This window comes from Dryas octopetala, chromosome 3 (genome assembly GCF_963921425.1).
Source record: "Dryas octopetala chromosome 3, drDryOcto1.1, whole genome shotgun sequence".
Lineage (NCBI taxonomy): Eukaryota > Viridiplantae > Streptophyta > Magnoliopsida > Rosales > Rosaceae > Dryas > Dryas octopetala.
Window position 1 is genome coordinate 9,580,143 of NC_141368.1, and position 13,749 is coordinate 9,593,891.

At 37.1% G+C, this 13,749-nt stretch overlaps 1 protein-coding gene and 1 pseudogene across 1 annotated transcript; one reads left to right on the forward strand and one right to left on the reverse strand.

The window, feature by feature from the left end:
* The first annotated feature begins 5,222 nt into the window (after window positions 1-5,222).
* LOC147290622 (receptor-like protein EIX2) lies at window positions 5,223-12,559 on the forward strand (annotated as a pseudogene).
* LOC147290623 (coniferyl alcohol acyltransferase-like) lies at window positions 6,422-7,910 on the reverse strand. Its single transcript, XM_086236406.1, has 2 exons — window positions 7,494-7,910; window positions 6,422-7,408 (listed from the first exon to the last, which is right to left on the reverse strand). Exons 1-2 carry the CDS (start codon window positions 7,908-7,910, stop codon window positions 6,422-6,424), a joined length of 1,404 nt encoding a protein of 467 aa, XP_086092532.1.
* Window positions 12,560-13,749: the final 1,190 nt, after the last annotated feature.

Sequence of the window (13,749 nt, forward strand, 5' to 3'; positions counted from 1 at the left end):
CATGTCAACTCTTTTACAAATGGTTTGAAATTTATTTCAATTTGGTGGCAACCTGGAGATTATGTGCTACCAATAATACCAACTAATTCCATATATGGTTTGAACATATTCCACTAATATTCATATGGTGACATGGAATTACTAATACAATTCAACCCCATCTGTTATGAAAAATTATTGGTTGATTAAATGGTTACACTAATGACAAACAGTTGATTCATTACTAGGATTAGCTGCATTGAAACTATTGTATTTGCTGAATTGATTTTGTGGCTAATAAAATCATCATAGAACATACATTCCAAAAAGACCAAATGGGAAGCTAATCAAATGGAACTGGTTTTCCAAACAAGAGGATAAACATATATTCATATTGATGAGTGCCAGAGGAATTACAAACATTGCTGCTGTAAATGCTATCTCTAAAGCATTTTTCTAATATGCACAACTACTTAAAAAGTCTGCATTCACCAACCATTAATTACAACCCGAAAATGCAAGTTTCATCCCTGCTGAAAGCAACACAGCAGACTTAACCAACCATACGCTAGGATGCCCAAAAGTACACTTGCTATTATATATTTGGCCAACAAGCTAAGATATATTAGCAAGTGCTACTATCCAAAATAAGTTTCAAAAACAAAAGTGTTGCAGAAGATATATTGAAGTCTAGCTATCACCTACACACCTCTCTGGCAGTATCACCAACTATTTCACTTCCGAGAGGCAAAGTTCCCCCCACTAGCAGCTGACAGCATTCCGTGCTGACTTGTGCCTTCATTTGGAGAGGAGGAAGCATTCTGAAAACTACCACAATAGGACATATTTGCAGCAAAAGGGTTATGAGCATCACGAACTGGAAGTGGTCGTTGAAGCTGTGGTTGGGAACACTCTGCTAAGACTTGTAGTGACGCACCCAAGCTTGCTTGCGTGCTTCCAGTAGGCGAAGCAGCATTCCTGAAGTAATTGTCAAGAGCACTTGTTACACGAGTCTCAAAGTGCATCTCCATGTACTGCTGCTGCCTTTGCAGATACATAATCTCCTCTTCATGCATGTTTCGAACTCGGTCTAACTTAGAACGGCATTGATCCATCGCATGTCTTCCTCTTTCAATCTCCTCTTTCTGTTGTTCAGATTCTCTGGCAACTCTCTCGATTTCTTGCTCATACTCAGCGCGCAGAGCATGCAATTCCGCTGACAAACCTCGCCTGAAAGCAACACAAGTTTCATCCTATTAATTACAAAAAATAGGCACTCATCAGACCATAATTAGACCACATGCAATTATTAAATGTTTTTCATGTAAAAAACAATCCCACTGATGCCATATAGGATTTAAAAATTTACCTTGTTCCTGCCATTTCTACCAAGTGCAGACACTAAATCGAAAATTAACTGCACAATCGAAAGATATTTAACTATGTTAGTCCTAAATTCCTTTCAACTGCCACCAACAAACAAATAATGTATTAACATTATGTACTGCTTATTGAGGTTATTTCAAACCATTAGACATTATGTATAACATCAAAATAATAGCATATATAAATGTCCTTCCATCCATATTCATAACCTTAGTGAGGTCCGGTTCTCAACTGGTGTGGTCCGGTCCTAAAGCCTTAAAAACAAACACGAGTTCACCGGAGGTCCGGTCCTCAAAGGAGAGAACCGGTTCTCAATCCCAGAAATGTCAAAGCGACTAACTGTAGGTCCGGTCCTCAACGCCTTAAAAACAAACATAGTTAAATATAGGTCCGGTCCTCGAAGGAGAGAACCGGTTCTGAAGCCCTGAAATTTCAAAGCGACTTACTGGAGGTCTGGTCCTCAACTGGTGAGGTCCGGTTCTTAAGCCTTAAAACAAACATTGTTGACTGGAGGTCCGGTTCTCAATGGAGAGAACCGGTTCTCAACCCAGAAATTTGAAAGGGACGTACTGGAAGTCCGGTCCTCAACTGGTGAGGATCGGTCCTCAAGCTGTTAAAACAAACAAAGTAAACTGTAGGTCCGGTTCTCAAAGGAGAGAACCGGTTCTCTGAAATGTACAATTGTAATGATGCCAAAGACTACAAAGCATTACAATTGACTAAGGGAGTGTGCTCTTAGTCTTCTAAAAGTAGTCCAATTCTAAAATACATGACATTATTCAACTTCTTTTTTAAAGAAACATTTCAGCATAAACTTCTATTTAAAACATTGTTGGTCCACATGTCATGAATAAACATTTCATCCAATACTTGTTACACCCCTTTCAGTGACATATATTTCTAATAATATTGTTTCATTACTTCTACTGAAGATTCAATCTCACTATTTTAATTTTGTGTTGTCATTTTTTTATATCAATGTGTATAGCATGTATGAATAGACCCTATTAGGATTTTCAATTTATTCTGTTAGAATAGGCCCTATTATTTCATCTAGGTTTTATGTAATAGACTTAGGCCTTGTGTGTGTGTGTGCAGGTTTATAAGAGCATAAAAATATTTGTATTTGGCAAAACACACTTTCACTAAATCCTCTTCTAGAGGAAGGCTACAACACAAATGTCCAAGAAATATGAAGTAGGTGCTGTGGAATCTTTAACATGCAGACTTAAAGTAACATACTGATACAACACAGTAAGGTGGACTGTTACATGTGAGGATTGCCTACAACACAGTAATGAATAAACTAAAATAATAGCATACATATATCACTACCAGCACCAATAGTATTTAATGTACTGAAGAGAATCTTGACTCTACAACCAAAAAAAACAAAAACTAGTTGTGTTTTAATTACTTGATGCTTGCTCAAACAAACTTTAACTCTCACCTTCACCTAACAGCCACTAGGTGCGCAGTTCTTAAAAGAAGACAGTAAAGGAGCAAATAAAGTTTTGTATCCCACTGAAGCAGCAGGTCTCTTATATAAAGCCTTCACGTATATGGCCAAATAATGGCTTAGGGATGTGGCCCAAAATAATCTCACTCCTCTTTTATTTTAGAAATCAATTTTTTTTGTTAAAGAAATAATATATTCCCATCACTTTTACAACATTCGGAGGTAAAACATTTGGGCAAATGGATTTGATTCACTTTGAACTTTCAGACATGGCGCCAAGTGGGTAAAAGTTTCCCTCCCACCACTATTGTTGCACATCCTTCCACACCAAAGAAACCAACATCTAGGTTAATTTGTATACAAGTACAACAATAGCTGTCTTCCACCTTATCACAATGCACTAAAACACTCTGCATACTTGCATGGCCAAGTTCCTTCTCAACAGTGGGTATGTATATGATGGCATTAGATGGAATTAATCTGGTTACTTTATGCCACTTCTTAAAGTACACCATCACAACCAAACTAATAAACAACATCATAATTAAGAAAAGTCATCATCTACCAATAATTTATATTAATTTAGTTTTTAGGCTAACTAGTTCTCTTAAGTATTAATAAAAGTAACAAAAGTAACAATTTAGTGTTTTTTTTTTCAGTTTTTAGGCTGGCCAGTTTTCTTAATTAATAATATAAGTCACAAAAATAATAATTTTTCTTTTTTCAGTTTTTAGGCTAACCAGTTTTCTTAAGTACAATAAGAAAGTTCAGGTAGTTTTTTAAAAGTATGCTTTACCTTCACATTCCAATTGAAGCATGTCATGGTTTTGCTATTGTGATGGTGTGGGTTTCACCTTTTGCAAGTTACCTTTTACCCATGAAATAGTTGCCAATCAAACCCATGCTGCCAGACACCTTAAGCCCAGAAATTTCAAAAAGTATCAAAGGAGAGAACCAGTTCTTAAGCCCAGAAATTTCAAAGCGAGTTACTAGAGGTCCGGTCCTCAACTAATGAGGTCCGGTCCTTAAACCTTAAACACAAACACGAGTTTACTGTAGGTCCGGTCCTCAAGAGTGAGGACCAGTCCTCAATCCTAGTTTTCTGAAACACCAATATTTTTTAATTTTTATAAAATGTAATTCAATCTTACCTCCTACAATATTTGTTTTCACATAAAAATAAATTTCAGCCAAAAACAAATTTCACAGGTCAATAATTAAATAAAAACATAATGACAATAGAGTTTGGGGAAAAACTGGGCAAGTCAGAGAAAGCAGTGTTCATTGGTTATATTGCACCGAACACAGTTACCCTCCCAGATAGTATGAGGAATTGCTGAAAACAACCAATTTACAATCCATAAATTCCATTAGTTGTAAAAAGATAAAGTTTCTGGTATGATAAAGCTACACACACAGTAAGCAACTAGTTTAGGAACCAATAATCATATGTTGATGCTATTAACAAACCTTACCCATGAAATAGTTGCCAATCAAACTCACGCTACCAGATGCCTGCAATTAGTTAATTCCTTCATCAATTACAAGGTGGGCGATGGCTCATATTGGTGGTAGCATAAGTTGCTATGGATTTATCTTCTCACTAACCATGTATTGGAATGAAATTTGGTTGTTTAACAGGGAAACAAAAGGGGGATCGGTCTGAAAATAATGGTGAGGAAGGATAGAGTTGTCAGAAAACATAAGGCTACCAATTCACCAACGGATAGATATTAGCTGGGCCAACATATCAATACCCAAAATAATGACATATTTACAACTTTAACCCTCACAGAAACCATTTTTCATTTTAGTTATAACTGTTGTAACTATGTTTTTAGTAGAATTAGGTGGCTCATGTCAGCCACAGTAAATAGTGCACTGTTTGGAGAATAACACAAACTAACTTAAACATTAGTTTATGATATTAGTTGGCTTTGATAGGTATTGTAGTAGTGATTGCTAAGTCAAGTCAATACATAATGTTCAAATTTTATAATTCCATCATTTGTAATTTGGTCTTTTATGACTCAGTTTTATTTTAGTAATTAAGAGTGGAGGTGAGCTATTAAACTCACATCGGAGTCCAACAAGTGCCAAAAGAATGTTACAATTAATAATTTATTTCAATTATATATTCATATGATTGTGAGTTGTGACAATGCTGATGCAAACACGTTTTTCTTTTAGAAAAGGTATTTCTGATTCTTAGGAAATAATTAGGCAAATGCTTTGAGGCATATAAATAATGTATGCAAAGCTTGTAATGTATTATGAGAAGTCAGGCAACCATACTTGTAGTTCATGCATATATAGCTTCATCTTGATTATTACATTGCTAGTGTGATTAGTAGTGCTTCTACGATTGTCTTAATTTTGCGTACAATTAATTATCGAGATGGAAGGAAGGTGCCTCAAACTAGTTTATGCAACATTGGTTATGTTGCTTTTGCTACATATCAACCCTTCATCATCATCTACGATGATAAGGTGCATAGAGAGGGAAAGGCAAGCACTCCTTGCAATCAAACAAGGCCTCGTGGACTACCACAACAGATCACTCTCTTCATGGGCCGAAACAGAAACCCAAAACAAAGATTGTTGCACATGGAAGGGAGTCTACTGTAGCAACCAAACAGGTCATGTTACTAAACTTGATCTTGGATGCCAACTTTTGGAAGGTAGTCCTAAACTCGTTGAGTTGCAACATTTGGAATATTTGAACCTCAGTAATAATTTCTTCAAATGGACCCAAATCCCGGAGTTCATTGGTTCTCTCACCAATTTAAGATACATCTTGACCTCTCATTCGCCAATTTAAGTGGTCCAATTCCAGATGTATTCGCAAACATGAGCTCTCTTGCACATCTTGACCTCTCTTATAACAATCTTGAAGGAGGGATCCCCCCTTCTTTTGCCAAGTTATGTAGTTTGCAACTGTTGAGGCTTTCGTACAATAATCTCAGTAGAAGAATACCTGAAAGTATTGGCCAAATGTTATCGTTGAAAAAATTATTTCTATATGGAAATCAATTAAGTGGAATACCAGAAAGCATTGGAAAATTGTCCAAGCTAGAGGATTTCTTCATGGAAGTCAATTTTGCAAGGTTTTTGGGAGTTCATGGATGCGCTTGAAATTTTTAGGATTTCGTGGACCCACTTGAAATTGGCGTCATAGTTAGTGGGCAAATATGTTATTGAGCCAAAAAAAAAAATGAATGTTAGAGCATACATTTCGAATAGAGTTGCCTTCCAGAAACAGATCACATTAATATTCATGAATGAGCATGAATTTCTATAATAACCCTTAATTAATTAAGTAATTACCATTTATCTATGAAGTATCCTTTAATTTTCGCTAGATCATATCAAAGCTACCTTCACGTAAAACCAGTCATTTAAAACATGGGTTAATTAGAGATACCTCCATTTTAAAACATGCTTTCGGTACAAGACTACATAGACACTGCAACATTAATGCTAGCTGCTGGTAATTAATTAGGGATACTTAATGACGTAGCTAGATGCATCATACATGCATGGTAACCTTACATAATATTGATGAAAGAGAAGTTCCAATCAAATTTAAGTACCGAATTAATTAAGATAATCAAAAGTCAAAGGCCTGAACACATGAGCAGCCTCTTTCTCCAAGAACTCTATCTGCCGCTTCCAAATGCGCATGTACACAACCCAATCCCCGTTCCCGGCCGGACTCGGCATTGTCACCACGTACCCGCAGTTGCCGTCCCACGGGATATGGCACGACCCGAACACCGGTGGACCCCACCCGAAATCCGCCTCGGAGACCGGGAACCGCTGTCCGGACGACACCATGAAGGCAGGGCCTTCCTCCAAGTTAAGCTTGGACACCGCGGGCACCGGCCGGTGGGCCTCCACCCAATCTATCAACCCTAAGAAATGCTCCTTCGTCACTGCATCTTCCAAAAACTCATGCACCTCATCCGCCACCCAATTCAGTGGCTTCTCAATTAAGTCTTCGATTTTTTTCCTGCCAAATGGAATGGACAACACATTTCCAAAGTAATTCACCATTAATGTCTCTTTTTGCATCTTATTATTATTTTCACCATCGCTTAGTCTTTTGCGACCATCAACCACAATTCCCATTTTGCATTGTTTGTTCACATTGCTAGTGGTACCACATTTGGCAACCATTTTCCACAAAAAGGCACAAAATGACTCGAGCTTGGTCCTTTTGGTGGTACCACTGCACCCATTGGAGGCAAGTTGTTGGAGCTTGTGAAGTTGGTCGAATGCGACATGGTATATGCGGCTGATCTTGAGATCATCATCATCATGGTCTTCATGATGATGATTGTGTTTGGGTGGTGATGGCAGAGCTGTGATGGGGATGTACATGTCGTTGAAGGAGGGGTGGATGTGGCCGGGACGCCGAGGGTTGAGCATAGAACGGCGGAAAGATGGGAGGAGAGTGAGTGGTGTTTTTGAGTGGGCCAGCTTCGCCCATGAGGCCAGAAACATGCTGGCCGAGTAGGCATCGGCTATGCGATGGTCGAACGTGCATGCCACCACCATGCCTCCACACTTGAACTCAGTTGCCTGCAGTTTAGTTTGTAAATTATAAATTTCATATTAGTATGACATGGTGAGATGATGAGCTATATATAGAGATCAATCGACAGACCTGGACGGCAAGCACCCCATGCTTCTTGTTGGGCACCAATTTTCCCTCTATGCTCTGATCAGGGTTGTAGAGGTTGAGGTCCTTGAGCTCAACATCTGCAAAGGCCTCAACAAAATCAACCCCACGGTTGTTGCACAAAATCTCAGGCTCCCCAACAGAGTTCTGCACCACCTCACCCGAGAAGGCATAAAAGGACACCAGGGCTTGGGCCATGGCCTTCTTCAGAACCCCAACCTGGGCCCAAAAGCCCATGTTCGGCTGCTGCTGATCATTCTTGTAGCAAAAGAAGACCCCAACATCCAATGGAGGCAGAAGCAGGTCGAGGTTGGAGAGTGGCAGCCAATGCTGCGGCAGTGGCAGAGCTGCAGCCACCACCTCTTGCTTCCTTGTAGTCACCTTGAACTCTCCTGCAACCATCTTTGATTAACTTATTTTTTTTTCTTTAATTCTAATTAATATTCAGTTTAATTTTTACTACAACAACAAGATAGCCAAGAGGCAATAATTGTGAGTGATGAAATTAATGTGTGGTTGTTGCAGGTTTGTGAACAGAAGAGGCAGTGGATTTATAAGCAGAAGTTGAAGGAGAAAAATTTTACTAACTTTTTAGGAGGAGAAAAACAAAAAGGGCTGGAGGCCGGCTTTTCGTCAACATCAATATATATATATATATACTGAACTATCATGAACATGTTATACATCCAATATAAATATAATATAATTAAATCTTGGTACTCCCTATCCTAGAGCTGTAGTTGTTTAAGTTTTTCTTTTGGGCTTCGGCTCCTCTTGTACCAAAAAAAAAAATATATGTAATATAATTAAAAAGTATATATAAACATGGTAAGCCTCCACTTGAGGTAGAAAAATACGATAAAATCAGTACAAGGGCATATTGGGGTTATACAATATATCATTTAAATTAGAAATGCTAACATGTATTAGGTTTTATGACGTAGCAATTAATTAATAAAATGATCTTAATATGAATTAAAAGGATTTTCTTATAAATTTTAAAACACCTCCGACCTATGCGTAAAAAATGTTGTCTAAAAGGTCCTAATCCTAATTTTCTCATAAAATAATCTATGTTTTTTATTTTTAGTGTTTTAAGATAATTACTGGTTTTCACTATTTATTAAGTGTGAGGACAGATGTCATAATATAAAGCAGGAAATAGGGAGGGGACACACAATTAACTCCGAATATTTGACTATGGTGGGCGCTATCATATATAGTACGTACGTGACCTACCACAATGTTAGTCTTTACGCATAGTATTGACTTGACTTAATAATTAATGTATATAAATGCCAAAAGGAAAATAAGTTGCAATAATTGCGAGCATGATCCATGCATTGTAATAACGTAATTTGCAGTTGCAATAATTGTGAGCATGATCCATGCATTGCAATAACGTAATTTGCAGTTGCAATATATAATTGTGAGCATGATCCATGCATTGCAATAACGTAATTTGCAGTTGCAATAACTGTGAGTATGATCCATGCATTGCAATAACGTAATTTGCAGTTGCAATAATTGTGAGCATGATCCATGCATTGCATGACTTTAGGTAAAAACTCTTGGATTTTACCTAAAGTCATGCAATAATTGCGAGTATGATCTATGCATTGCAATATTTTCCTTATATATATGTCAATGTATGATTCCTCACTAGCTAGCTATCTAGTGTGAAATTACATACATAGCTCTAATCTAGTCACCTTCTCAAATAGACGGTGTGTATTAGATGACATGTATACTTAATTACTTATTATAATAATCCTTACTCCTTCCTCCATTTGTATACTTATAAAAGAAATTAAGCTAAGCTAGCGAGACAGTTGAACAACTAATAAGTTGTATCCTTCATTCCTTCCCTATAGGACTCCTTTGTTTTTTCGTCTGCCATTGAGGATGGAGTTTGAGAGGAAAACTATTGCTCTTAATGCTCTTTATAGTTGTTCTGATGTTGAAGGAATAAATACCTATTCTTAGTTACAATTTTTGTAATGTTAATCAATAATGAAATAAAAACAAATGAATCTCAGTTACTTAATGTGCAGAGACTTTTTGAGCTTAGGCATATGAATGATTAGAACTAAAATAACAAACACAACCAAAGGCAACAATTAAAATCAATAAGAAATTAACCATGAAAAGCAATTGTGATATTGTCTAACTCTATGCATATATTAATGGGCCGGGGGAATACAATTTTTAGGTTCCAGAATTCCAAGATTTGAAAGATCGATTCAATTGCTAAGTCAAGTCAATACATAATGTTCAAATTTTATAATTCCATCATTTGTAATTTGGTCTTTTATGACTCAGTTTTATTTTAGTAATTAAGAGTGGAGGTGAGCTATTAAACCCACATTGGAGTCCAACAAGTGCCAAAAGAATGTTACAATTAATAATTAGATCTTATTTCAATTATATATTCATATGATTGTGAGTTGTGACAATGCTGATGCAAACACGTTTTTCTTTTAGAAAAGGTATTTCTTATTCTTAGGAAATAATTAGGCAAATGCTTTGAGGCATATAAATAATGTATGCTAAGCTTGTAATGTATTATGAGAAGTCAGGCAACCATACTTATAGTGCATGCATATATAGCTTCATCTTGATTATTACATTGCTAATGTGATTAATAGTGCTTCTACGATTGTGTTAATTTTGGGTACAATTAATTATCGAGATGGAAGGAAGGTGCCTCAAACTAGTTTATGCAACATTGGTTATGTTGCTTTTGCTACATATCAACCCTTCATCATCATCTACGATGATAAGGTGCATAGAGAGGGAAAGGCAAGCACTCCTTGCAATCAAACAAGGCCTCGTGGACTACCACAACAGATCACTCTCTTCATGGGCCGGAACAGAAACCCAAAACAAAGATTGTTGCACATGGAAGGGAGTCTACTGTAGCAACCAAACAGGTCATGTTACTAAACTTGATCTTAGATACCAACTTTTGGAAGGTACGATTAGTCCTAAACTCGTTGAGTTGCAACATTTGGAATATTTGAACCTCAGTAATAATTTCTTCAAATGGACCCAAATCTCGGAGTTCATTGGTTCTCTCACCAATTTAAGATACATCTTGACCTCTCCTTCGCCAATTCAAGTGGTCCAATTCCAGATGTATTCGCAAACATGAGCTTTCTTGCCAAGTTATGTAGTTTGCAACTGTTGAGGCTTTCGAACAATAGTCTCAGTGGAAAAATACCTGAAAGTATTGGGCAAATGTTATCGTTGAAAAAACTATTTCTATATGGAAATCAATTAAGTGGGATACCTGAAAGTATTGGAAAATTGTCCAAGCTGGAGGTTCTCTCTCTTAGTATGAATGCTTTAGAAGGAGTTATTTCAAAAACCCATTTCTCACAACTTTCCAAACTACGGGTTTTGGACTTATCCTTTAACTCACTAGTTTTTCAAATCCCTTCTGATTGGGTTCCTCCTTTTCAATTGAACTACATAATATTGCGGTCTTGCACGTTGGGTCCATATTTCCCAAAATGGCTTCAAACTCAGAAAAATTATTCATACCTGGATCTTTCTAATACTGGAATTTCTGATATCCTTCCAAGTTGGTTTTGGGGTTTGTGTAGTAAATTGATCTTTTTGAATCTATCTCACAACCAAATTAGAGGAACACTTGCAAATACAACTTTGGAGTTTGATAATTTAGCAGAAGTACATTTGAGTTCAAACCAATTCGAAGGCCCAATTCCCTCATTTCTGTCAAAAACACATTATCTTGATCTCTCCAATAATAAAATTTCAGGGTCCATTTCATTCTTGTGTGCAAGTGCAGCTGGGAATTTAACCTTTCTTAATCTGTCAAGTAACCATATTTCTGGAGAACTTCCGGATTGCTGGGCACCTTTGAAAAATCTTGTCATGCTTGATTTGAGTTACAATGTTTTGTCGGGGAAAATTCCCACCACAATAGGCTCCCTAGATCAACCGACCACAATAGACACCCTTGATCAATTGGAAACATTGAAATTAAGAAGCAACCGATTTGTGGGAGAATTGCCTTCATCCCTGAAGAATTGCACAGGCTTTAAAGTTATTGATCTTGGAGACAATGAATTGTCAGGATCAATACCTGAATGGTTAGGGGTTAGCCTTCCAAATTTGGTTATCCTGCTGCTTCAATCTAATCACTTCAGTGGAAGCTTGCCTTCACAATTATGCCATTTATCACACATCCAAATTTTGGATTTGTCTGTGAACAACATCTCTGGAAGTATACCCAAATGCCTCAATAATTTGACTACTTTGGCTCAAAGTGGAATTTCAACTCCAACGATCGAACATACTTATGTACCGTCATTTTTTTATATTTCGGATGACGTAGTAACAAGTAATTCTGATCATTATGAGGATGATGCAACCTTCATATGGAAAGGAAGAATGTCCGATTACAAAAATACTTTGGGGCTTGTAAAGAGAATTGATCTCTCAAGCAATAATTTAACCAGGGAGATTCCAAGTGAAATCACTCATCTGGTTGGGTTGGTTTCTTTAAACCTATCGAGAAACCAATTAACAGGTGAAATGCCTCCAGAGATTGGAAAGTTGCAGTCATTAGATCATCTTGATCTGTCAAGAAACCAGATAGATGGCAGAATTCCAACAAGTCTTTCTCGGATAGATCGTCTTGGTTTCTTGGACTTGTCATATAACAACTTGTCTGGTGAAATTCCAAAAGGAACTCAGCTCCAAGGCTATGATCCCTCTTTTTATGCTGGAAATCCTCAACTGTGTGGACTTCCACTTCAACTGTGTGCTGATCCTGAAAAAACAGGTACAGATCAAAGTACTGTGTTTGGCAATCAAGAAGATAAGGATGAGCTTATATCTCGAGGATTTTACATCAGTATTGGAGTTGCGTTTGTTATTGGATTTTGGGGAGCTTGTGGAAGTTTGATGTTCATCAGTTCATGGAGATACACCTACTTCAACTTCTTCAATGTTTTAAATGACTGGCTTTATGTGAGGGTAGCTTTGATCAGGCGGAAATTAAGGGATGCTAAATAGATAAGCTAGTGGTAATCTCTCCCTCTCTCTCTCATTTAAACATGCTCAAAGACAGAAAATGCATCTTCAAATTAAAAGAAGCATGCTGTTTTTATTAGTAAAAGCAACTCATGAAGTAGTGTTATTGTTAGCATCAGCATCGTGACTAATATGTTTTTTCATTTTTACAGTTAATTGTTTTTCCGAAGCTTATGGGTGCTTGGTTACTTTGTATGTTTTATTTTTAGCTCCTCCATCTTCAGCTGAAGAGAGCACAGTGTTAATATTAGTTAGTAATTAGTTAGTTGCCTTTATTAATAGACTGCCAGGTGTAATATTTTGGTTGGTTCTGTTAGTAAGTCTGTAAGAATCAGTTTGGTTAGCTCTGGTTATATACCCAGCTTATGTACAGTTCACGCTATCAATCATTCATTCATTACAGAAAATAGATCAATACACTTTCAGATTTTTCTCTAAATTTCTCAAGTCTTTACAAGCTTTTATGGTATCAGAGCCAGGTTATCCGCGTGTAAGGCCCAACGGCCACACGTGCTCCCACGTCACCCAATACAATTTGTTCACGTGTAAGGCTCAAAATCTCGCCACACGTGCGGGGGCGTGTTGAGAGTAATGTGGAGCAATGTCCCACATCGGAAAACTAGAGCTTCGTATATGTGCTTATAAGTCTTGGGCCTCTCCACCCATTGCCAATTGGTTTTGGGTTGGATGCTCTAATTGGTTTTGGTTTTGTGCTTATCACAGTTGCCATGGACAATTATCTAGAGGGTCTTAGAGTATTGGAGTGTTGGACTGCATAATAAAGAGATTATTGAAGTACTACTAGCTAGGAATTTGATTTGTACTGTTACAATTGTAAGAACCATTGATTGGGAGTTTTTGTACTCTGGATAAGTATCTGTATTAGTTTTCGAGTATTTGGAGTGCTTAAGTCCATAATAAAGACAGTATTGAAGAACAAGAAATTCTTCTCCACTGAACTGTTTGCCGTGGCATTCTAGCTATCTTTATTCTAGACATTTCTGCAGTATATATTTATATATATAGGAATTCGCCGCTAATCTAACCACCCAGCAACAAATTTCAATTATTGGAACCGTTCATATTTTAGAGCATCATTGAAAGATCACTCTTATAAAAAATTAACCAAATCGAAAATTATTTAGTCAGTATATTACTGTCAACATCATTTACCCTT

What these genes read in the sequence shown, in the direction of transcription:
- LOC147290623 (XM_086236406.1), bottom strand. Translation starts at nt 7,910, where the DNA reads ATGGTTGCAGGAGAGTTCAAGGTGACTACAAGGAAGCAAGAGGTGGTG. An exon ending in ATGGGGTGCTTGCCGTCCAG is followed by an intron (nt 7,409 to 7,493) that starts GTCTGTCGATTG and finishes ACTAAACTGCAG; the next exon opens with GCAACTGAGTTCAAGTGTGG.